The following is a 27281-nucleotide window of genomic DNA, read 5'->3' on the forward strand; positions in this document are numbered from 1 at the left end:
AGAATGCTTTCATTTCCATCTCTACTCTTTCCATTTGTTTACACAAAATCCTGATTCCCTGTGCATTACCTCTTATTGTAACAAACTTTTCCTCCACATTATACAAAATTTCACTGTTCCCTTCATCATGAAACAATTCAAACTTGTTTCCAATGTTTACGTGTTCATGTACATCATGACCAAGAATTTCAACATTTTCTTTTGACACTATTAATTCATTTTCACAAATTTCTACATTAGTTAGTTCCTTTTCCACTTGTGATACACAGCTTTCAACCATTTGTTTACTAGTGTGAATTTCCTTGTTTACATCAGTTTGTACATCGAGTTTACCCTCTGTATTCCCTAACTCCTGCAGAATTTCATCCTTCATCTGTGAAATTTCCTGCCTTATTTCCTGCGTGTTTTGTGCTAGACCCTGTTCTAATTTTAGAGTAAAATTCTGTTGGAATTCCTTTTGTCCCTGTCTATTTCCCGACAGTATTGTTCAAATTTTTTTGTCAATTCCTGTTGTCCCTGTTTCATTTCCCTCATCATGTTCAATAACAACTGATTAATTGAAACTGACCTCCCCCATAACCTCAACTGGGCTACTAATCGTCATAATGAAATATACAAATTACAAAAATTTTAACACAAATCTTAGTTGAATGCTCAACACAAAAGAAAAACAATGCAAACAATTAATTTTGTTACATTTTTCGACTTGCTATTTTTGGCGAATCATCCCGCGATGTCCCGCGAAGTGACGATCTCGTTGTCTGGCAATGAGGTCCTAAAGTCCCGCGTTGAGACAGGCCTGAAGTTCCATAGTGCCTTGGGTCGCTCTGTCCCGCGATGTACCGCTTTCCTCCGTCTCTGGAACTCTTCCCTCGCTGAAACAGCCCGCTGTCTCTCGCCGCATTCGCCGCTCAGCTGTGCCGACAGTTCTGGATACACTTTGCCGTTTTCTTCTAAACTGTTCAATATTAGTCGTAGATTTTTGTTATTTCAGGTTATCGTAGTCACGCACTGTTTTAAGAATGATTATATATTTTCTCCTTCGCTGCCGAAATGTCCGTCTTAATCTCAGGGTTGTGTAAAAATTCAAGCCTCGTGGCCGGGCGCCATTTGTAACGGTTCGTTACATACAAAAATAAAAAGATGTTCAACGCCGATTGTAATTTTTGTTGTTTTATTTTTCAAATAGAATGCACAGACGAATCCAAACACTTCCAATGTTTCACTCACTCATTCAACACGTACATCTGCCCGTCGAAAAATGCTCGCAGCTCACGCGATGAGAATTAACTAAAAATAGCGTCCTTCAGTAATATTTTACTATAAGTACAAGAAGTCAGTGCGGCCTCAAACTTAGCCGCACCCAGCGAAAATGAACTTCGCCACGAGCCAAATGCCGACGAAGGTGATCACAATTTCTAATTTGGTACTGTTCAAATGAAATAAAAAAAACTTAGGTTAACTCAGAGCTGCCAACCTCAAATCACACCCATCAGTAATGGCAATTAGGTATATGAAAAAAGTACGCGTAAATCATGCACGATAAATTTTTCCTGGGGCATTATAACACACTCTCAAGATAAAACAAGGACAATAATATGCAATAGAAAAAGAAAAATATGAATACAATGCATATTAATGAATAAAAAAAAATCTATTAGAACAATACAATCATCTGAATATGTAAGAAATATTAATAATTTTACTGGATATTTTGAATCTTCAATTCAAAGTATTCAAAGTTAAACTTTAAAGCAACTGTCTTTTTATTTGCTTTTTTTTTATCCTGGTTGAATAAGAAATGTCATGTAAACAAACAGCAAGACAAACACAAGGACTTGTAAACAGTAACTGCGTTCGTTACTTTCGTTTCTTCAGATGTAGCGAAAAAACGAAGATATAGATTTATTGCTCGTCACGGCTTTAAAATGTTCTGCATGTTTCTTTGATTCAATATGCCGTCTACAGTCATCCCTTCCACCATATGCAATCGAAAAGTCACACGTGCATACATTACAAAACCGTGGCGTTCCAAACATTTGAAAACGACAAGCATGGCCATTCTTTTGAATATTTAAGTCGAAAGTTCCTAAGACTTGCGTGTTTTTTTTCCCCAGATACACATTATTCTGTCACACGCTTCATTTCTAAAACCGGCACTGAAGAACACATCACTATCGAAAAACATAAAAAAAATCCACGTCTGTAGACACGACAAAAACACTAATATGGAAAAAATGGCTTTCAAGAAATAAATTAACACAACACAGGTTAGCCAAAGTACCGTACAAAAATTATCGTGATTTAAGTAGCCTTCAAACGATAAGTCCGAGAATATGTACTAGTTGTATCGTACAACGGACGTAATACCATCCCATTATTATTTGAAAACACGAGAATTAATTTACTTATTTCGACAGTACATCGTACATGCGCACTCTTACTAGTTCCGTTATTTGTGCAACCAAGCGATGTATTCAAACTGCGTTCACGAAACAAGCACAGCAGAAACGGAATTTTCTCCGTTACCATGCAGCACAAACCCTCGTTTCCGTAATAAACCATCGATGTTCCGTAATTCCGTAATTCGGGGTTAAAATCCGTAATAATTACGGAAAATCCGTAATGGTTGGCAGCTCTGTAACTTAATACTCGGCATGGCTCTGACCACCAACGTTAAATTATCTCTTCACAAATTCTACATAATTTGGCGAGAAGACACTGAACGCGACCTACTGGTGCAGCGATCAACGGACAACTGGTGAAATCCTGCCACCGTCTCCTCCACGCAGGGAGAAGTCACATGACCTCACCGACCAATCACACGCACGCTTCATTCACACTTACAGATACAAGCCAATAGGACAACAGAACACACATTGAAAATAGTTTTCTAACCATAGAGCTAGGGACTTTACATTCTCCTTCTCTCTCCTACACCGTAAGACAGCAGTTATCACTCAGTTCCCACGACCCGTGGTGAATCCCAACTTTTATCTCCGTTGGCGGGGAAGCACTGTATCTTTCTCACTTGCACTTACAGGCCTCTTATACCTCTGTCTATTACATACCACACCAATACAGTCCCTTGTTCTAGAATTATGCAACACGTTAATTAAAATTAATAACAGTAATCAACATACAAATTCCTTGACAAAAGTCAACTACTTATTTATAAAAACCTGGAAAAGTAGGCCAAAACAGGCAAAAATCTAGTACAGCGACTTATTAGTGAATAATTACATAAAAAATAGTAATGATTAAAAACGTCTCTTAAAATCCAAAGTACATTCTTAAAACCCTCAGCAAGTGAAAATAACTTATAGTATTAATATCCCTAACATCTGATTATACTGTTTAACAACATATACATCACTCAAAAAAACGTAACTTATTGAACACGAAATAAACCAACTTAACCTTACTTTACGGTTTGTTTACTATTGGCAAGTTGCAGTAACTACTTATATAATTATAATTTATTCTGATGTAAGCCTATTGGTTACCATAATTACGGCTAATGAGCTGTTCTAGTACAGTAGAACCCGTCATATACTTTTCAACGGAGGGCACAAAAATGGTGTATGATGAGGGAAAGTGTATGAAAATGGAATGGCAATAATAATTTTTTTTTCCAATCATTCATACCAGCACAATGTAAGATTAAACTTAAATACATAATGTGTAAATAATTGTATTATATTAATGAAAGATAAGAATTCATCATTATATATATACCTACATATAATAAAACCACCAGAAATGTAAAATACAGTCCATAATCAAGTAAAGCTGAAATGAGAAACAGTGGCTTTACAAAATGTTATGAAGTCCTTTCTTGGAGGGGAGGAAAAGTCACCAAGCCTAAATTAGAAATTAAAAAAATTAGGCTATTGTAAAAAGAAAATCAGAAATTTTTGCTTGTTTGTTTCATTTTACAAACAACTTTATGCAACAGAACAATTTTCAATAAAATTTTAACTTGAGAAACGTAAAATACAAAACAATCCGATCATAAGAAAACAATAACAAACTGGTATATTCAGTTCAAAGATTAATGAATGCACAAAATATGAGATCCATGCCTTGGTAATCATTGCTAGTTTGCGCCACTAGTCTCGCTTGGTGCTGGCCATAGATGCTACTACCCAAGTGCACAGTCTTCCTGATACTGTCCATATCTATGGTGCGATAAAGTTATTTTCTTTCGTTTACAAAGGTAAACAATGAACGTTTTTCAAAATAAAAGCATTAAAACGTAGTTTATGAGGAATATAACAAATTTTTTTGTAAATTTTAGGACTTTTCCGCTTTGTAAAAACGTATGAAACGGGAAATTAATGATTTTATAAGTGCATGTTCCGGGAAAGTAAACCATTGTAAATACAGTAGAGCTTCATTATAAAGAACATGAAGGGACCAAAATTATGGCAGTTTGTTATAATGAAGTTCTTTATACCGAAATCACAATGATTGCCTGATTTGGGGTTTTTAACATAACTCGATCTTGTTAAAAAACAAAGTAGAAAATCTAATACCAATATGAGTGGTACAAGCATCAATAATTTTATAACAGTTATACTTTGGGATCAAGATACATAAGTACTACATACATACTAGTATAGTATGTATATGTACAATACAGAAATACTATGTAGGTAAGTTGCTTGCCAAAACAGTAAGCCTACCTTTGGAATCAAGAGAAGCTGTAATAAATCAAAAATATAAAATTTAAAAGTTAGGAAAATTTTTTTACATTTTATTGTCTTCCCAACTGGATCGCTGGGTGAGAATTGTGGATAATATTGATTTGGAGATACCGAACTTTTTAGCCACATCAGTCTTTTTATTTCCTTTATCTACTGCTTTTAACATTTCAAGTTTCACATCAATCGCCTTTCGTTTCCTAGAAGACATGTTCAGTAGTACGGTTTTTTAAACTATAAAAACAAATGGACCCGACACTTGTAAAAATAGGGCAGCCTACAACTCACATAGTTTCGGTTCCCTAGAACTTTCGTGCAACTTCGGATTTCTCTCAAAAATTGAAACTAAAAAAATCGAAGGGTTAGGTTAGGTTAGTCACAACATGCTTGTTTTCACTGGAAACTTCTGATTTAGCGGCTGAAGTGGCGTTAATACCAAAACGCAAAACTTCGAAAATCTTAGGATATTCTTGCAGGGAACCGAAACTATGTGAGTTATAGGCTTCCCGTAAAAATAAGTTATACTCGTAGTATAGCCACGTTTCTCAAAACAATAAACAAGGAAACGAACAGAGATATGTATGTAGCAATACTTTATGATGTAGAACACGTGCGAGCATAGAACAAAGAGTAATGTCAGCGATAACCACAATGCAGCGCTTTAGTCGCTACACCAGTTTTGTGCATTAATTTCAACACTAGTCCACTGCAGTCATCTATGGCGCCTATTAAAATAAATATGATGGCAATGTGTGGGTGAATGGCGACTATTTTATCCGTTTGTCGTTTACCGTGCCGGGCAGAAAAGTGTTCGTTCAAATGAATATTTATAGAATATTTTAAAAATTTGAGCGAGAAAATTCGTACTAGTGAAATTTTTTACGTTATGTTATATGGACGTCTGACGGGACCAAAGGCATAGTTCGTAGTAATGAATTGTTCGCTCTAATGAAGTTCGTTAAAACGGTGTTTTACTGTATAGTACTTTCGGCGAGACCAAAATTAATTGGCGTATAACACGGGAAAATGTATGAAACGGGAATGTATCATCGAGGTTCTACTGTAGTTGTATTTTGTACGATGGCGACTCAAAACTTAATTGAATACAAATGAACAAGCATTCCGGTATCGAAAAAATGCATCAAACTTACAGTTTCTATACTCGATACTTTGCGATACAGTCAAGTATCGAAGGTATCGAGGTATCGAAAATCCCACCACTAGTTCATATTAATATTTGGTAGTACAAAATAAGTATTTAGACATTTTTATCACTAATTTATAGAAGCCATTTTATGTAGAAAGATGTGCCATTTTAGATATTTGTTTGCTGAAATTTTAGGATCAAAATTTAAACTTCCCACACCTATAACATTTGGAAAATGGGGGACAAAAGTATAAAACAAGATTATTAATATGTAGTATTGTATTTACTGCTACTCAAGTGATACTGCCATTGTGTGCGTAAGGAAATAAAAAAGTACATAAAAGAAAATGGTGCTAATTTGAATCTACGACAGTGCTATTTCAAATCATGCTATAATTTATTGGCGTAGTTACTTCAAAACTGCACTAATCGAACATCTTTAACAGCTTTGCTTCAAGGGAATGGTGTATATTAGAGCAGAACCTGTTCTTAATTTAAATGCACAAATGCACCATAATTAAAGTTTATTTTAAGGAAAATGATTAAATAAAAAAAAAACCCCTACATGACTACCTGAAGTTTGTTCATGCCCTGCTCTCACCATCTCAGCAAATATGCACCCCAGGCTCCAGACGTCGACGGCCGTGGAGTAGAACTTGGAGCCCATGAGGATCTCTGGCGCCCGGTACCACAGGGTGACCACTTCGTGGGTGTAGGTGCGGACGGGCATGGCGAAGCCCCGGGCCAGGCCGAAGTCGGCCAGCTTGATGTAGCCCTTGCAGTCCAGCAGGATGTTCTGGGGCTTCAGGTCTCGGTGCAGCACGCGGTGAGCGTGGCAGAACGCCACGCCGCTCAGCAGCTGGTACATGTAGCTCTGCACAGTCACCGCGCGTTGTAGCACGCTGCTTGCTATACACACTCCAGCTCTGCACAGTCACTGCGCGTTGTAGCACGCTGCTTGCTATACACACTCCAGCTCTGCACAGTCACCCCGCGTTGTAGCACGCTGCTTGCTATACACACTCCAGCTCTGCACAGTCACCGCGCGTTGTAGCACGCTGCTTGCTATACACACTCCAGCTCTGCAGTCACCCCGCGTTGTAGCACGCTGCTTGCTATACACACTCCAGCTCTGCACAGTCACCCCGCGTTGTAGCACGCTGCTTGCTATACACACTCCAGCTCAGCACAGTCACCGCGCGTTGTAGCACGCTGCTTGCTATACACACTCCAGCTCTGCACAGTCACCGCGCGTTGTAGCACGCTGCTTGCTATACACACTCCAGCTCTGCACAGTCACTGCGCGTTGTAGCACGCTGCTTGCTATACACACTCCAGCTCTGCACAGTCACCCCGCGTTGTAGCACGCTGCTTGCTATACACACTCCAGCTCTGCACAGTCACCCCGCGTTGTAGCACGCTGCTTGCTATACACACTCCAGCTCTGCACAGTCACCCCGCGTTGTAGCACGCTGCTTGCTATACACACTCCAGCTCTGCACAGTCACCGCGCGTTGTAGCACGCTGCTTGCTATACACACTCCAGCTCTGCACAGTCACCGCGCGTTGTAGCACGCTGCTTGCTATACACACTCCAGCTCTGCACAGTCACCGCGCGTTGTAGCACGCTGCTTGCTATACACACTCCAGCTCTGCAGACACCCCGCGTTGTAGCACGCTGCTTGCTATACACACTCCAGCTCTGCACAGTCACCCCGCGTTGTAGCACGCTGCTTGCTATACACACTCCAGCTCTGCACAGTCACCCCGCGTTGTAGCACGCTGCTTGCTATACACACTCCAGCTCTGCACAGTCACCCCGCGTTGTAGCACGCTGCTTGCTATACACACTCCAGCTCTGCACAGTCACCCCGCGTTGTAGCACGCTGCTTGCTATACACACTCCAGCTCTGCACAGTCACCCCGCATTGTAGCACGCTGCTTGCTATACACACTCCAGCTCTGCACAGTCACCCCGCGTTGTAGCACGCTGCTTGCTATACACACTCCAGCTCTGCAGTCACCCCACGTTGTAGCACGCTGCTTGCTATACATACTCCAGCTCTGCACAGTCACCCCGCGTTGTAGCACGCTGCTTGCTATACACACTCCAGCTCTGCACAGTCACCCCGCGTTGTAGCACGCTGCTTGCTATACACACTCCAGCTCTGCACAGTCACCCCGCGTTGTAGCACGCTGCTTGCTATACACACTCCAGCTCTGCACAGTCACCCCGCGTTGTAGCACGCTGCTTGCTATACACACTCCAGCTCTGCACAGTCACCCCACGTTGTAGCACGCTGCTTGCTATACACACTCCAGCTCTGCACAGTCACCCCTCGTTGTAGCACGCTGCTTGCTATACACACTCCAGCTCTGCACAGTCACCGCGCGTTGTAGCACGCTGCTTGCTATACACACTCCAGCTCTGCACAGTCACCCCACGTTGTAGCACGCTGCTTGCTATACACACTCCAGCTCTGCACAGTCACCCCACGTTGTAGCACGCTGCTTGCTATACACACTCCAGCTCTGCACAGTCACCCCACGTTGTAGCACGCTGCTTGCTATACACACTCCAGCTCTGCAGTCACCCCACGTTGTAGCACGCTGCTTGCTATACACACTCCAGCTCTGCACAGTCACCCCACGTTGAAGCACGCCGCTTGCTACACACACTCCAGCTCCTTGCTACACACAGCCAGTGGCCGATCCAGAGGTTCACCTCGGAGGGGGCACTCTAGAATTTCAAAGTAGTCAGAGAAAAATTTTTTTAAAATTACTAAATTTGTATTTAATATACTCACACTACACATAACATCCAACAACCAGGTTTTATGATTATACAAGTAATTAATTAATTATATTAAAATATTTTATTGGTTTCAGAAACAATAATTTTTGTCAGCAATATTAATGTAGGGGGGGAAGACTGGCCCCTGGATCCTCCACTGCACACAGCACTAGCATCACTTTGTACACACAGCTACGATGAGTAACACCATTTCTTTAAGAACTCACACGTGTTATATAAAATAGGCTACTACTAACCAATTTTAACCTAGATAGACTTTACTTTCGTGAAATCAGTAGGATAACCAGGTAATCTGCATTGAAGTGTCTTCATTGTGCATTTAATCGCTGAAACAGAGTAGCTTTTGTGTCGTTTCAGGGTGGCCATACACACAACCTCGAGTATTCAACAGACAAATGAGCAAACAAAGATTTAACTTAATTTTATTCAAGGTAGGGAAATAAAAAATGTGATATGTATTTCTATTTGTTTATTATTCATGAAAAAAACTTACAAAGAGTAAAAAAAAAATTATGAGATTATGTAAGTAACCCAAATGAAATGTAGCAGTAATTCTAAGAGATCCACTTTTCTGCAAAAATTATAATAAAAATTCCCAAATTCTTTTTTTTATACTTTCTGATATGTTATCGAATTATTATCTAACAGGGCATTCATTGTGATACTACAAGTAGTTTACCAGTAACGGCCATTTTAAAAGGTGTTTATGTTAGGTTAGGTACATTAAACAAGAGTAAAATTGGGAGAATTGTTAGTTAGGTTACCTACATTAGATTTACTTTTAAATTATGTTAACGATTGGTTAGCTTCATTACAAACACTATAAAATAGTAAGAATGTTTGGTTAGTTTAAGTTAGCTACATTACATTGGTGTTTCCTAACCAACTGTTCAAACAATATTTCAGGATGTTTAATGTAGCTAACTTAACATCTTTACAATATGACGGTATTTTTAATATGTAACCTAACCTCACCACTTACTGTATATCACAACACTCTCTTAGCAAATGATTGTAAAACACGTCAAAAAGTAAAAGAAAAAATTCTATTTGGAGTTTTGAGTTTATTTTTTTTACAGAAACTTACAAGAATTACCTAAGCTGCACTATCGAATAAGCCTCGTAATCGTAATAAGATATTGGATCCGAATAAGCCTTGCAACAAACATAAAAACAATACTTAGAACCATATTTCAACTTATATTAATTTTTTTTCAGACTTGCATAATCGTTCCATGTGCTCACAAAGAGCAGATATAGATTCAAGAAACTATGCAGGTTCAATGCAAGCGCTGTGTCTGTATGTACGGTACTAGGGCTGGACCGATCACTAAATTTGCCGATCATTCCGATAACGATTATTTGAGCCGATGACCGGCGCCGATCATTGCCGATCAGACAAATTAAGAATTATATAGCTTGTTTGATGTTAATAATAAAAATCTAAAAAAAAAAATTTAATGAAAAAGTTACCTTATGATAACTTACCATTTATTTAACACTTCTGACAGAAGACAATTTGTTCATTGGTTTTTAAAAATTAACAATAATATAATGTAAGCTAAGTATTTCCTATTTCTACTATTTCTACTATTTCTAGACCTTCCCACCCCACAAACCAAAGTACCCATACAACACTTTTCATAGGTCTTGAAAATAAGTGCTTTATAATATCTACAAAAGATTTTCCAAATAAATAACTAAATGCTACTGCAATATTAAGAGTGCAACACAATATGTAATACACAAATTCAGTGACACACATGGTAATTCTTGATGAATTGTTTTGAAAATGAACAGTATACGTATAATGTGTTGATATTTAAGATTTACTTGGTTAACCAATGCACACAAAACATTAACACTTGACAACTCTTTGTGGGTTAGTTTCAAAATAAATATTAAGTTTTTGTCTAAATAATGCATTGCAGATCTTGCAGCATGTAAAAGCACAAAAGATATGTGATATGTCACATAGTTACACTTAAAAACTTAGTTATAGTTGGTTTACATTTCTACATATCACCTCACATTCTACATATCATGTTCAGAACTCACATACTTCAAATTCTTGTTCAAGAAGACAAGCATTTTCAGCTTTTCAGGGTGTAATGAGCTTCTTGTTTTCCCACTTATCAAACCTGCTGAGCTAAATAGTCTTTCTGAAATGACAGATGCACCTGGGGGAGATAAAAACTTTTGTGCTAGTTTCCTCAACTGTAGGTGATGTAAATGTTTCCAGTAAACCACTGGATTTGAGTCAGTTGGTGACAGTGATTCAGAAAGGTACTGGTCGAGTTCTCGTGAGGGTGCCAAATGTGTGTCAGTGTCGTCGGTATTTGCTGCGATCAATTTCTTGTATATGCCAGTCAGTAGTCCAGGTGATGAAGATGCAGACTCTTCTACTGATGTTTCTGTAATAGTATTATCACTTGTATCTGCATGCAGTTCAGCTTCCAAAACGTCCAGTAATTTCTGTTTCATGGCTTGGCTTGATTCCATTGATCTGAATACACTGATTTTAAATCTTGGATCAAGAATGGTAGCAAATGCATACAGTTGATTTTCTTCAATGTCCTTGTAGTACATATCTAAATGATTTATTATACTCTTAACACCATCAGCAAGGATTTTTTCAGTGTTGTTAGACAAATCCAGTCTCAGCCCATTCACTATTGGTATCACTTCAGAAATTGTAGTATCACTGTTACTGACTACCAGGGTAACTAAGTTGAAGGTTGCCAATACTGAGATTGTCTTTTCCATCAGAATCCAGTTACTTGTAGAGATGTCAGTGTTGAGTTTGAGTTCTGGAAGCAGAAACATCACAGCTTTTCTCTGAGTGTATAAGCGTTCCAACATATGATATGTACTGTCCCATCTAGTCGGTTCATCTTGGACTAGATGGTGTTTAGGGAGATTGTTTGCCTCTTGGAATTGAGCCAACTTCTTGTTTGCAACCAGAGAGTGTTTGAAATGTCCTACCACCCTCCTTGCTCATTAACAGGCCTCAAATTAAAAAGAGCATTGATAAGCACAAGTCGCATTGCATGTGCGGTGCAGGGAATCCTCTTAACATTCATGAGGTCAGTAGCTGCAACTAAATTACTTGCGTTATCACTTACAATACAATGGACGCTTTCAATGCTAATTCCCCACTGACCAATAACTTCCAAAATAAAAGTAAACAAATTGGCAGCAGTATGGTGTGTGCGCATAAACGGGACCACTTACAAACAGAGTTCCTTTCTTTCCCATTCAGTGTCCACAAAATGAGCTGTGAGAGACATGTAATCCTGTTTTGCAACAGATGACCACATATCAACTGTTAAACTGACAGATGTAGCTTGTGAAAGTAGATTCTTTGTTTTTTCTCTCACTTTCGTGTAGAGGTCGGGGATCACTTTCCTTGAAAATGTTGTTCGGTTGGGAAGGTTGTAGCGTGGCTCAAGGTAAGCAATCAAATTGGTAAACCCTTGAACAATAAAGATAGTACCTTAAGAAATTGTTATGTAGTTAATGGATGACAATAAATCCAACTTTATTCTCCAAAAATGTTTCATGCATAGGCCTGACCACGTGTTTTAGCATAAAAATACAGTAATTGTACCGTATCACGTATCCAAGTTTAGCCCTTGTTCCTGATGGCATTATACTGTAAATATTGATCCTGTGGGCAATGACGCTTGCTGTTTTAATTTAGTGTAACAAAATATTGTGCACATAACAATAAGTTTGATATAACAATAATTACCTTATGTCGAATAAAACATAATCTTTGTTAATTGTTCAACATACGATCATAATAAATTTTGACATAAAGGATTTTTTCGTATATCCAGGATCTTTCGCTGTACTAAATTAAAATAGCATGCATCATGTACCACAGGATCAATATTTACAGTATAATGCCATCAGGATCAAGGGCTAAACTTGGATAAGTGATACGGTACAATTACTGTATTGGATTACTGTATGCAGAATCATGCCAGAATAGACTCATTTAATAATATACACATACAGTTCAGTAAGGCATATACACGAAACTTAACTATTTTTTTTAACAAACTGGTTTTATTGCAATTTATTTAATTTAAATACCTTTATCTTCCACAATACTGAATAGTTGGATGTCTAGACACATCATTTCTGCAATAAGTCTGGTTATTTTAATATGCCTAGGGTGTGAAATTTCAAGCATTGATTTTTTTTGGAACATGGAATCGATGGTTTCTTGCTTCGCGGTTACAGTTGGGGTGCATGTAGTCGACTCGGAAATTACTTCTGGTGAGCTACTTTTGCTGGTTGAAGGTAAAGCGGGACACGGTGAAATTTCACTTGGCGAAATTTTATTGTAATGGAATGAACGGAGATGCCTCGATAAATTTGTGGTTGTAAATCCCCTGCTGTTTGTACCACAACGAGATATACCCGCACCGCAAAACAAACACGTTGCTTTTACAATGTCTTTATGTGGCAATTTAAAATATTTCCACATGAAACTACTTTTATGTGCCATTGTAACCAACAAACGTTTAAAGAATCACTAAAATAGACAACAACGTAATCGGACTATGACCATAGATAAACACACTACGGCATATATAAATACCAGCAGTGATCCAAACTGTGTTCCAATATTGAACTATCACTGGAACGTATCACAGTTTTTTGTGCTCGTTCCTCCACGTACTGATATGCAATGGAACACACCCTAGAGGATACGAAAGTTGGTTAACCTGCAGGCGAATATTTTGTTTTGTATTTTGTGGTCAACACACAATATTCTATGCCTGTGGTTTCGTAAGTGCAACAGACGTAGGTTAAAATTGGTATTATTTCATAAAAATCGAAGTTTTTATTGTGAATTATTAAAAACTACGTAAAATAATGGTTTGGCATGGTTTAAAAATACCCATATGCAAATTAATACTGTAAATTCGTGTTTTTGTTGATACGTGATTGTACAACTTCGAATTTTTAAGCTTAATTCAGTATTTATTAATTTTGATTTAGTATGGAATGATCGGCGTTTGCAGATCGGTACCAATGCCGATTATTGTGATCGGTGACCGGCATCGGCCCAGCCCTATACGGTGCTCTACACAACGCCCTCGAGAGTCTGGGTGGTTGGTAATGAGGGTAGCACCGTCCACTGCACGGGACACAAGTCTCCATCTGAAACCAGCACTCTGCCGTCACTGTCGGTGAGCGGCAGGAGGTGGAGGGTATGAAGCGCACAAACACGCACGCCTCGGCACAGTGGCTGGTGGTGGCTCGCAAGCTGGCTGGAGGGGGAAGGTTAGGAATGTGGTCTGTGCACCCGGCGGGCCTTGACAATGCAGGGTGCTGAGCACACTCGCACTGGCCCGAGGTGGCCAAGACGTCTACTGCCTTGGTGGGGATGGCATACAGGGATGACATGCAACTGGGATTACTTGGAAAAGGTGCCAGCAAACGTATTAAAAGCTAAGTACTGAGCCCTAGGTTGCTGCGAGCACAAGATGGTAATGGTCCCCAGGATGCTGTTGAATAAAGTCAACACAAACGGACCTGGCATAAAGGGGTAGAGTCTCACCGTCGCCCACACACAAACCTCCCGGCCAATGTGGCAGCTGGGAGTGCATCATAACAGCCTTAGTAACTTGAGGAGATATTGATGGTTGGCACCAGCACAACTACTTTAGTAACAATAAAAATATATATATATGTTTTTTTCAAAAACCCAATTTAAAATATTTCACACATTTTTTTGTTGTATTTTTTAAAGTAAGCAACCACTATCAAAGTGTATGTCAATTAAAGCTTATTATTCTCCGAACACACTTACCGGCGTTTTGGAATAAACAAAGCCTCTTGTAAAAAACAAACATTTTCATTGGCTGCCGGCCACCGCGCACATTATTCGTGCACCAAGAAATAGTCCCTTGGTTACGTACCATTTGTAAGTATTTTTACACTGCCTTTTTTATAACAATTGTTGTTATATAGGATTATAGCGTTTCACCATTAATACCCAATACAGTTTAATGTGTCAGCAAGTATTTACTTACAATTATGTTAGCAGACGCCGTGTGTACAGTGTACAGTTGATGCCCGGCACAACAGTTGTATTTCGGATGCGCGCAGGCACAGTTTGTTATGGCTGATGCCGGACCGAGTTTTGTAAAGCACAGAACAGGAAAGCCTTTGAAAAGTGCACCGAAAACTATTGTGTTGAATGGTTTTAAAACATTTTCAGACAAATATCCGGATTGTCATGTGAACGATATCGCGAGTTTAACTGCGGAATTTAAGGGTGTTTCGAATAGCAGTGTGCTTCGCGCAAGGAAAGAATTACAGGACACTGGGACATTAACAACTCCCGGAAAGAAAAGGAAACGTAAGTATCCTGTTATCAAAACTTGTGATTTTGTGAAGACGCTATTTGGCGTAAAGTGCATAGTCTTTTCTTCGCAAATGAACCACCTACGCTGAAGAAAGTGCTACGGTATGTTAACGACGACTCTGAACTTCCTAATTTCAGACGAACAACATTTTATAAACTGTTAAAACTTATTGGTTATCAGTACGTAAAGAGAAACTAAACAAATGTCATAATTGATAGTGACGACATTTCACTATGGCGAAGAAATTATTTAAGCAAAATCCATGGTTACCAACAACAAGGACGCAAAATATATTATTTAGATGAAACGTGGGTGAATGAAGGGCATGCTACAAACAAGTCTTGGAAAGATTCTACAGTTAAGAAGAAGAGAGAAGCTTTTCTCTCAGAACTGTCTACAGGACTAAAAAAATCCAACAGGTAAGGGGGCAGCGCCTTATATTGCTTCATATTGGTAGCGACAGTGGTTTTGTGGAAAACAGTGAGTTAATTTTTCAGTCAAAGAAATCTGGTGATTATCCTGAAGAGATGAATGGTGACGTTTTCCGGGATTGGTTTGAAAAAACATTGCCAAAATTAGTGTTGTTGTTATGGACAATGCATCCTATCACAGTGTAAAGTGTGATAGTGTGCCAAATCATTCGTGGAGAAAACAAAATATTATCGAGAGGTTACAGTAAAAAAATATATCCTTCAGTGCAACGTCTGTGAAAGTGGAGTCGCTGAATTTAGTTCATACAGGACGTTCATCTTTTACTGCAAATGTGATTGACAACATCACAGAAAAAGCGGGGCGTACTGTACTTAGGCTACCGCCGTATCATTGCAACTTGAATCCAATCGAACTCGTGTGGAGTCAAATTACATTCAAGCTAAGCGAGGTACGTGATTTGGTAGCCACAGCTTTGTCTCAGATTACTCCAGAGAAGTGGAACGACTGTATTCAGCACGTAATGAAAGAAGAGGAAAGAATGTGGGAATTGGATGGTATCAGTGATATTGTCGTTGACAGTGTTATAGTTCCTCTCGGTGACTAAGATAGTGGTGGTAGGTCTGATTCAAGTCTGGAAGGGATAGCACCACTGCCAGATAGTGATTAGGTGAGTACCAAATCGTAACACTATCATATTGTTGTCTTACGTTACATTGCTATTTTATCGAAAATTCAAAAAATAAACATTGTTTGTTTTTGTGTCCTGAATGGTAACGGCACCATTTTCCTGTTATATTACTTCTCTGTTATTTCATTAGCACCGAATGTACTGAAGTGTGTGTGTTGCAACTAGTGCTTGGTGCGCAAGATGAATTCAGCCTATCACTTGCTGACACGGCGCAGTGATACAACGGTGTTTGTTTATTTCAAAACTCAGCTAAGAGTGAACGGAGAATAGCGAATACTATAAGACTCGCTCACATGTCTTTTTCCTTGCCAAAATATTGAATGCTACTTTCAAGACATTAGACTTATTTCAAGACATTAGAAATACGTTAAACTAAACTTTTTCGTTGATATTTTTTTAATTTTGAAAATCCCATATAATCGGGAGGTACTCCATACCACTCAAAAACTCTCCGATTATCCGCACCTTCCAAAATCCAAGGCCGGGTTCATTACAGGCTCCTCTCAATGATATTAAACCAGGCCCGGTCGTCCCATGAAGCAGAGAATTGGTTGACATCTCTTAAAAGTCTGAGTTACAATTTGACCGACAAACTTCAGCTACAGGTTTATCAGGAAAAAAATGAGACGAAAATATACACACGACTTATGGTCTAAAATATTTTCCTAAGGCTAGTATATATTTATAATACTGGTACATTATAAATAAAACAATAATTAAGATTTATCTCTAAGCATCGGAGTGATGTTTTACTGTATGAAGTTCTACAAAAACCGCAGAACTCGTCACTGTCATAAAAATAATTTTATTGAAATACTTGGGAGTAGCATTCTATTTATCATAATTTTTTTTAATATGATTTTACATCCTATTATTTCAGTGAAATTGTTTTACTAGAGTTTTGCGTTGGTTGTGCAACTTTGTTCATTTAAGATTAATTAATCTAGATGCCTAGTTTTTCAACTTATACTCTTTATTAAGCACCAACGTGAAAGTCTTATACCATACTTACGAAGCAATTTAGACCATGAGTTTTTTTTTGTTATATTTATTTTTCCATGATGAACTTGCAGCCGATGTTTGTTAGTCGAATTCTGCCTCACCTTGTTAGAAAATCCTTTCCCTTTCCTCCAGACTGTGTTTGCATCCCTTTACGTAGGTAGCTACCTCCCCTGCTAACAAGCTTACACGGAGCGAAGTGGCTTAGCAATACGTTCCTGAGGAGCCGGCTTTGATCTCCGGTCCGGCCATCCTTATTTATGTTTACCACGTTTTCCTTGAAGGACATCTCTCCACCGTAGGCCATTGCGGATTCCTTCATAAACATTGCGTGTGATACATTTCACTGCAATCTGAATGCAACATACCTCTAATGCATTAAAATAAAACAAATAGTTTTGTGTGGGCAGGAATGGACACCGCATTTACGTCCATGAATTGTTACAGTAGGCATTACTGAAGATATCTGGAGTTGTTTCTGCTGTGCACTTCCACTAGTTCGTATGTAATGTATGATTTATGTAGATCTGAGACACGGAAATTTACAATGCCAGGGTGTCTAGGGAAATGATCAGAAAAATTTCCTGTACAATTCCTCTACATTCCTGTACATGTCCAAAATGAAAAGAATACATGTAAATCATACGCGATAAAATTTTACCCCAAAATCATGATAGTACATGCAAAATTGAACAAATGCAATAAATTACTAAATTACTACTGTATGTAATGAGAAAAAGCATTTTAACAAAATGATCATCTAAAGATGCTATAAACATCAAAGACATATGCAGGCCTACCTTCTCACTGGAAATGTTGGAACTTCAAATTCATTATTAAAACATTGGAATTTTTCATTTGTCCTGGTTCGATAGTAATTGTCTTGCAGCTTGTTTGGTCCATAGTCACACTAGTACAAAACTGTGAGAAGTTTAACTGTATAGTGTCATGCAATACACAGCCCTATACTATTTTTTAAGATCTTTCACCTTCTCATCGATGGCAGATACTGCACGCTGTACATCCTCAAGCAACATGAGTTTCTTCGCCTCAAGCTGTTTGATCTCAGTAGCTGCACGTTTTCTTTCTTCCGCTAGCTTGAAAATTTTCTTATTTGCACACTGCTGCTCTGCAAGTGCCTCACTGTACATGGAATAAGCATTCCTCACTGCATGAATCATGGCTTTAGGAATGTCTAGCTTCATCAGTCCACCCGGCTCATTACTAACAAAATCAAAAATACGACGCTGGGCTATGAGTGATAGTTCTTTCAGATTTTCGACTAAAATTTCTTTGTTCACTGAAAATCCTCGTTCGATGTTAGCACTGCCGTGAGACAAAATTAAAAGTAGTTTGACTACTTTAAAGAGGTTCTCATATTCTTTCTTTCCTTCTATAAGCTGCACCCAGAAGGTATCCAAGCGAGTTTCAGACTTAGAGTAGGTTTTCATTTCTTCAATGACATTTGATTGCGAGCAAAGAAACCTGTACTCTCTATCAGCCCTTTCAACAGTGCTAGCTGGCAGAAGATTGGCCGTAAGGAGGTGGTCAAGAGCAGTAGTAAGTTGTTTTACACAACTATCTTTGGAAGAAATATGATAAGGGTTCAAAAAAGTAAGAGCCTTGGTAAGAGAATACTTCAGAGGAGACTTCAGCAACAGGTTACTCACAAAAAATTGCAGGACATTCCGACACTCTTTTCTGAAAATTAAAATATCTTTCTCAGAGGCATTCTTACACTTCCTTAGTGCTGCACGGGTACTGTAACCAAGCTCAACATGTTTCACATCCTTGAGATTTACAAAAGTCTTATCTGCATTCTGTTTGAAAACATCAATTTTGTGAAGAGGAGTTTTCTCAATAATCTCGGTTTTCACAATTCTATTCATAGCAGTCATTACAATAAATGTCAAACTATCGAAAAGAAATGGTGCCATTGGAGAATCAGACTGGAATTCTACCAAAAATGGTTCAACGTCACTTGCCAGTGCCTCAAAGAAAGCTATTTTCGCTTGCAGGAGTTTGTCTTGCAGGGCTTTACATACAACAGAAAAGCTATTACAAGATGGTTCCTTTGCTGTGGTTTTGACTATGTTGACATATTTTTCAACAAGTGGCAATATTTCCATTGCTCTCCTCGCTACTTTGCCATTTTCAATCCAACGAATTGAGCAAACCCTCAAAGGAAACACGTGTGAGTTTGAAGCCTCTGTATAGTCTCCTCGTCGACTTGGAGCCTCTTTAAACAAATTGTAAAGGGCTCTAAGAAACTCAATTATCTCCCAACCAGATTTCTTGATGCCTGTATTAAAGGCATTGTGCACTGTGTGTAAACCACAAGAACCAATATCTAGTAACTGTGGGGATTCTGGGTCAGATCTGCTGTCTTGCTGTAAAAGCCTAAGTACTTTGAAATTTACGTTAGGACCATCCATTGATAATTGGATAATCTTCATCATGTCAAATCCTTCCAAGCCAGTTTTCATGGCTTGTAAGAGATCTTCAGCTGTAGCGTGATTCAAAAAGATGGATGTTACATACCTACACATAACTTTATTTACATTTGAGTCCCAAATTCTGACAGACAAGTCCATCTGTTGTTTCTGTGCAATTTTGTTCACACTCTCATCAAAACCCAACACGAAATGTTCACACTCTTTCAAAACACTTTTCAACTTATCATAAAAATAAGGAGCAAGTCCATAAACTATGACATATGAAATTTTATCTTTTTGAAGTTTCATATTGTTTGCAACACGATCGTTGGGAAACATTCGCTTGAACATGTTTACGCTACTAGCAGCGCTGCGTAAGGAGTTATGATTCATCACCGTTTCAAGACACCACAAAGCTTCGGCACGAGTCACATCGTCTTTAAGAAGAAAATTATCCAAACAGCGGGTTGTAGAAGCAGATTTCGGGATTAACGAATCTTCAGCAGGTAGATTCATACTCGCACCAGGAATAACAGCAGCTGACGAAGGTTGAATTACAGATGAAGATGGTAAAGGTGAAGGTTCAGATGCTTTAGATGTTTCAGGGGCAGATGTAGTAGCCCAAATTTGAATTGGCGCTGTCTTATCTACACTACTCACATTTTTCTTATGCTTGTTTCCACTGGCATGGCTTGTAAGAGCTGTTCTTCCCATGGAAGTAATGGAAAAAGTAGTCCCACAGACTGCACACCTAGCAGAGTGACGATCATCCTTGATGTCTTCAACCCAAGGGAATTCTACTTTCCAATCCGTTTGAAACGAAATTTTCCCTCTCACCCGACGAGCCATTTCAAGTCCCTAAAAATTATAAAATTACTATTAGGTAACTTCAATTTTTCATTACCATATTTACTCGTGTGAATGCTTCATACTATGTCTCTAACAAATATGTAGTGTAATCTTTATTCTGTTTGGCCAAAATGTTAATATCTGTAGCAGGTATTGTCAGGTATACAGTAAACCCTATATATCTCAGACCTCGATGTCCCAGACATCGGGTGACGGACAAAAAAATGTTTCAACAAACCACATAATATTGCAAGATAGTAAATTTTATATAATTTCTGGAAGCTACAAGGCACGAAAATTGCTAAGTTGTGTTTACAATTTGTACAAAAGAAATACAGTATGTTTACCCAGGAACGGGACAAGCGCACGCACGTGATAGCTATTTTCTCCCGCCTATTATCACTATTTCAATTTATTACGTTTATCAATGAGGCTATCAATAAAAGAATTATGTTCACAAAATTACTGACTAGTGAAATGTATGTGCGCACGCAGTTTGATGGAGTACTGTGCCTTCCAGAGTAAACAAAAGAACATTAAAAATTTTCTCTCTAAAATATTTTAAGTTTAGAATGGGGCGTTTACACGGGTAAATAAGGTAACTTATTTGTTGGAAAAGTATTTAATTTTGCTTAGGCATAGGGATACGACCTTTGCAAGGAAACTGAACGCCAAACAACGCAAAGAAATGTGTTTTGTCAATGCATACATTATTATATAGAGACCTGAAAAAAGAGTGGTTATTTTTTCTTAAAAGCGGTGTTATTTTTCGCAAAATTTGCAACAAAAAGCGAGGTTATTTTACTTTTATTTGCAATTTTATTTGACTGCATATAATTAAAAAAAACTGAACCGAAACCAAATGTTTAAATAAGATTTTACAGAGATTCTGTTTTGTAATTGGTTTACCTTTTAAATTTAAAACTTAAGAGTATAAAAATTCAAACAGAATATGTTTGAATTTACTTATCAAAAGACAGCAACCTTCCCGGACATTTTAAAGGAGGTTATGAAAATCAGCAGCGGTTAAAATAGGCATACGTAACGCTGTTTCGATGCACAACGTGTAGTTTTTCAGCTAAGCTTGGTACGTGACGATATCGGGTGGTTTTGGTGTTGTATTCTGAGATGGGAAAGACGTGAAAATGCACAAATTCATGCAAAATTCGTAGAAATTCGTGAAAAAGTCTGAAAAAATTATGAAATCGCTTTTAACTTCAAAACATTACAACTCGCGTTATTTTTTGAGTTTATCGCGATCGCGTTTTTCAGGTCTCTAATTATTAGCAACAAATTCCGCCACCTCTGAATGCAAATATTCCACTTTGGAAAATTAAAGCAGTACTTACGTTTTACTGTAAATACTTAATAATCCACATACACGCATTGCAACGAAACACAAACACTGGATAGCGGAAAACGGCGGCAGAATGCTGTTAGCATAGAGTAAGTAAAGGGAGAGGCGCCACACCCATAGTAATGATCATTTGCTTAAATTTGTAAACAAAACCCTTGCGATCATACCATTTCTTTGCAACTTGACAACGAAAAAATTACAGCCAGATACAACCTGAGAAAGGTTTAGCGTGTGATAGTTGGCACTGTTGGCACCTTTGTTGTTGTCATATTTTATATTTTTTTCGATAAAGGCTACTGATATTGTAAAATTGCTTTATGTTAGTCCTTATAATGGGACGTTAAACTATTTCCGCAATAGAAAAAAAAATGTATTGATTGAAGGTAGATATGAACTCTCAATGGTCACTTTCAAGCCATGACGCCTTTACCCACAAGACCACCAATCTATCTTACAATTGATTCAACAAGTGTATGTATTTATAAAATATTTTTCTGCACTAGTAAAGTCCAAATTAATTATACAGCCAGATTGAAACTAATGATCGTTTAGTAATGAATTTTATTTCTGTTTATTATATTTATTTTCCATTCCATTTTTAATTTTTTTTTAATTTTCAACTTCAAAAACTACAGTAGCAGCCCTAGCAGGTAATATGGAGAACGACAGGCCAACGTGCTCTAATTTTCGTTTTCGGCAATATGCCACGCAGCATCTAGTTTTCAGTGACATTTAAAAAATATATACTTTTACTTTCAAATCCCATTATTACCACGAGACAATACAAAGATGGCCGTATGTAATTATAATAACTGGATATGTAATAAACTAAAGAGATCAAAAATTGTAATTTTTTTTCCGATGTTGGTGAAACATGGTATGATCTCATTTTTAAGGATTGAGTTTGTCCTATCTACTGTCACCCCCCTGGCTGTTAGACGGCGCCAGACGTCTGAACGAGAGATTGTGAACTGGTGTGTGTGCGTGCGCTCGCGTGGGTGAGTCACACAAGCAGTGTTGCCAAGTCTATCGCGCTGTCTCCGGGCGCCACATGGACCTGTGAAGACTCGCGTCCCACTTAAAACTTATTGATAGTTTTTAACGGTATTTGTTGGTCAGCGATGATGATCCAGAAATGAAATGCAGCATAACACGTTTTAATAAAACTTTGTTTTTATCCCCGGATTTATGAAAAATTCCTGTTACAATTCCCGGATTTTTCCTGGCAGTTATAATTTCCGTACAATTCCCGGCTTTCCCGGTTTTCCCGGTCACTAGACACCTTGAATGCGCTGTTTTTGAAAAATTATACAAAAAAATAATGTGTATAACTATCTTCATAACTCTATATGTAAATCATTTTGATATCTCAAGATCATTGTTATTAACTGCAGTGATTGTGTGGTGATTTAAAAGATAATTCGGTAAAGATATAATGTCTAGATGTTTATGAAAAATAAATTACATTTAAGCTAACAGTTTTGCTGGAGGTTAACTTCTGATTTTCTATATAATCCTTAGTTGTTTGTCTACAAACCAGACACAGATAAGTGTTACATTGTGTTGGTTACAGTAAATAAGTTTGTCTTTCTGACAAGTCTTTATGTCCTGTTGAAATATAAAAAATCCATTTTATTTGAACTTTTCATGAGTATCTTATGTTCATTAAAATAAACCAACTTTTCGTTAAAAGATTCATTTGCAGACTTCAGAAATCTTATAAGTTCCACTATTCTTAAAGTGAAGATAACACGAGAGAATAAAAAATAAAAAATGGTTAATTCAAGAGCTTGCAGCGTCACATTTAACTTTTTAAAGAGAAATTGTCATGCAGAAAGTTTAAGAGATAACTCTTCAAGCATTTGTCCTGATTTAACACTTGGGTACTCCATACCACTCAAACGACTGGGGAAGCCTGAATATAAACGGATACTAACATATCAGTAACTAAGATTATTTAACGACCTTAATAATAGTGAAAGATGAAGAAGCTTCAGTCAGTCAACTGTGGACAGATATTTCAAATAGTACTAGTAAATAAAACTGTAGTTAATTAATTGGGATATTCCTTTGGAAGAAGCTCTTTTCCCACTCACAGTATTTTTAAAACAACATTGACCATTTTTTTTATAAAATCAAATTTAACGATCATATATTATATTAGGTTTTACTAATACTTTCTGCAATAACAGGCAGGTGACAACATAACTGATTATCGTAACACTGGCAACCTTTACTTGTAAGACACGTTCTAATAATAATTTATCTTTAATAAATTTTTAATAAATAAAAAAATATATATATAAAAAATTTACTCTCAGAAATAGATTGAATGGAGAGTAAAGTAACAGCAAATAGAGGAGGCAGAAATGGCAAGATGCAAGACCAATCAGGAATGCTGTAGGATCGTTCTAAATTTCCTGAGATGAGGAAGAGGAGTTGGGAAAATAGGACAACTTAAAGGTCTGCATAATTAGTAAAATGTGTACCGAAAGCATTGATACATATTTAATTAGCAGAGTGTTTGTTATTAGGCGTGATAACGTCTTATAAATCAATGAACGCCAGCTGCACGCACGAAAAATTATCACGTTCCGCCCGAGCCGAGCGTGCAAGAACCGGCCAACCACCGTGTGAGAAAATCTTCTATAATATCAAACAGGTTAAGGCGGGCTTTTTAACTAATTGATCATGATTATATTTATACAAATTGCTTAAATTAAATTTGTAAAAACTGTAAATAATATTTGAAAATAGTGACCTTGACCAGGCTGACGGAGAGCGGCGAGGGCGTGGTGTCCAGGAACTTCTTGAGGTCGTACACGAGCAGCTCGAACACCAGGTACAGGCTGCAGTCCGTCGACACCACGTCCAGTAGCTTCACGATGTTGGGGTGGTCCAGCTCCCGCAGCAGCGAGATCTCCCGAATGGCGGTCGACGGCACCCCGTCGTAGTCCCTGCAACACCCCCGCACCCCCGCTACTCTAGCGCTCCCAAGTACCACACAGAACATTCACTGTAGTTTTCTTTATTTGGAATTTCCCCAATAAAATTACAATTTATATAAAACACAAGTCTTCTTCTTTCAAACCTCTAAACAGAAATATTATTACCATTTGCTTCAGATCCGTTAAACCAGAATATCCTCTCAGGGAAAATTTCTTTGCAATGGAAATTCATAACATGCAACATGTTCACTTTCAAAATATAAGTCAAGCAATACCACTTAGAAAATTTTTTTACAAAAAATAATCATTGCAACAAAACACTGATTTAAACTGCATTAAAAAACTTTTATTCATACAGTTCTGTCAATATTTGCACTGCTTAAATTTTTAAGGACAACCAAGCAAAGTAGGTTTTCAATGCTATCTGCTCCTGTGTGAAAGTAAATATCTTATATGTTTATCAATACACTAACAGTGCAATGGTTTCAAACACTACAAAAATCAAATGTCAGGAAATCCACCAAAATTTAAGAATATTAGTACACCATTTCCAAATATACCTACAAATAGTAATTCCTCTATAACTATAATAGGATGCTCACAAAACTTGGATTTTGAAATTCATGCACATTTTCAGGTAAAAATTATATTTCCAAGAAATTTCTCTATGGCAAAACTGCGTAAAACTCACACTGTGATATTCAAAAGCATAGTTTTTGTACAGAACACTTTGAGATTCACTTAATTTGCAGCTAAATACACATAGTTCAGACATTTCCCCCAAAAACAGTCAAGTGAAGCAAATAAACATTAACTTAGTAAATATAGAGCAGTGGTTCCCAACCTTTTTTTGATCAGGGACCACTTTAATTTCATTATTATTAGCAGGGACCACAAGGTTAAAAAATAATCTGTATCAATCTAGAAATAAACTTTAAGCCTAATCGTTCAATGTTAATCGAAACGTTTAACATAAGCAATCTAAAAAACCAAAATAAACAATAAGTAACAGTGTTATGATTGAAAACATATATTTTTAGTACACAATTTAGTTTGCATCAATGAGATTTTTGAGCTTGCATCTTCTGTACAAGATCCTGAATTCTTTGGGTAATATTTTTGCTCAAAGCTACACGCATATCATCACTTACTTTCAGTCGATTCCTGGATTTGTTTTTAATTATCAGTAATGCAGAAAATCCTTGTTCGCATAAATAAGTTGTTGAGAAAAGCATAAGATAGCGCAAAGCGATTTCTCGAATTTTAGTATATGAAATTTCTTTCTTACACCAAAACGTCTCCAAAGAATCATATTCAAAATCGTCCTTACAATTCCTGTCATTTTGTAATTCAATAAGATCTTCTTGGATTTCTTCTGAAACTTCTCTAGCGTTAGTGTCAAATGGTTGCGTATCAGTTTTTGGTCCACACTAGCTTCTGTATTGTTATATTCTGGGAAGAAACGGTTGAATTCATCAACCAACATTTGCAAAAGACATTTCATGTTTTTTTGTATGCTTTCCCTAAAAATGACATATTTTTTGTCGTCAAGGAGTGCCTTCAATGTTGCAAACGCACTCTAATTGCCCTCGCCAACTTGACTTATCCATAACTTAAGTTTGCAAATAAAAGCACGAAGTTTATCTTCAAAATTAAAAATATTTGAAAAGCCTTCTAATTGTCTGTTTCCTGAACCTTGCATTTGCAAGTTCAACTTATTTAAGTGTGTAAAAATATCCACAAGATATGCCAAATGCATCTGGGATGTCAAATCAGAAAACTGTACTAGTAAGTCTTCTATTATTTTCTCACCTAGAAAAAACTCAATCTCTCCTCTCAGCTCATATAATCTTTCCAGCATATTGCCTTTCGACAACCAACGAACCTCTGTGTGAAAGAGGAGGTTCTCATGTTTGGAGTCCATTTCAGTACACATTTTGTTTTTTAAAAAGGCGTGAATTTAAGACACGGCTTTTAATGACATTTACTACTTTTATGGCCAATTTCATTGTATCATTAAGGCATTTAAGAAGAGTCTTGGAAGCTAACGCCTGGCGATGAAGGATACAATGCGATGTTAATGTTGACGGATTCCTGGGATAAAGTTGCTAGACCGGAATGTGATCCTAACATCGCAGAAGCACCATCCGTACAGAAACCGACTAGCTTTTCCCACATAATGCCATATTTCTGGAAATATCCAGTTATTATATTCATGACGTCGATACCTCTTGATGTCATTTCCAGTTCCTGAAAAAACAACAGTTATTCTTTGATTATGATATCGTCGTCTAAAAAGCGGACAAAAACAAGTAAATGAGCACAATTATAAATGTCAGTGGATTCATCGCACTGCAAAGCGAAGAATGGCGACATTTTAATTCTTGAAACAAGTTGCTCCTCGATATCATTTGACATGACAATGGATGAATCGTTTCTAGGTGACGTTTTAATTTCGCTGGCTTCAAGCCTTCGTTCGCGAGAACAGTTGCGCATATAACACATTGTGGTTTTAT

The 27281-nt window shown here is 37.6% G+C and overlaps 2 protein-coding genes across 2 annotated transcripts in view; both read right to left on the reverse strand.

Moving 5' to 3' along the window:
- The window catches only part of LOC134533329 (cyclin-dependent kinase 2-like), a 210435-nt gene that overhangs the window by 51551 nt on the left and 131603 nt on the right, over nucleotides 1-27281 (reverse strand). The window contains exons 2-3 of the mRNA XM_063370841.1: nucleotides 24579-24774; nucleotides 6455-6727 (exon numbers count right to left, since the gene is read on the reverse strand). Coding sequence (XP_063226911.1) covers nucleotides 6455-6727; nucleotides 24579-24774 — 469 coding nt within the window. The remainder of the gene's footprint in view (nucleotides 1-6454; nucleotides 6728-24578; nucleotides 24775-27281) is intronic.
- On the reverse strand, nucleotides 8412-24564 carry LOC134533328 (uncharacterized). The gene is made up of 2 exons (XM_063370839.1): nucleotides 21810-24564; nucleotides 8412-20469 (listed from the first exon to the last, which is right to left on the reverse strand). The coding sequence occupies exon 2, from the start codon at nucleotides 20458-20460 to the stop codon at nucleotides 18145-18147; it is 2316 nt and encodes a 771-aa protein (XP_063226909.1). The 5' UTR covers nucleotides 20461-20469; nucleotides 21810-24564; the 3' UTR covers nucleotides 8412-18144.

The sequence above is a fragment of the Bacillus rossius genome, chromosome 6 (genome assembly GCF_032445375.1).
Source record: "Bacillus rossius redtenbacheri isolate Brsri chromosome 6, Brsri_v3, whole genome shotgun sequence".
In the NCBI taxonomy this organism is placed as follows: Eukaryota; Metazoa; Arthropoda; class Insecta; order Phasmatodea; family Bacillidae; genus Bacillus; species Bacillus rossius.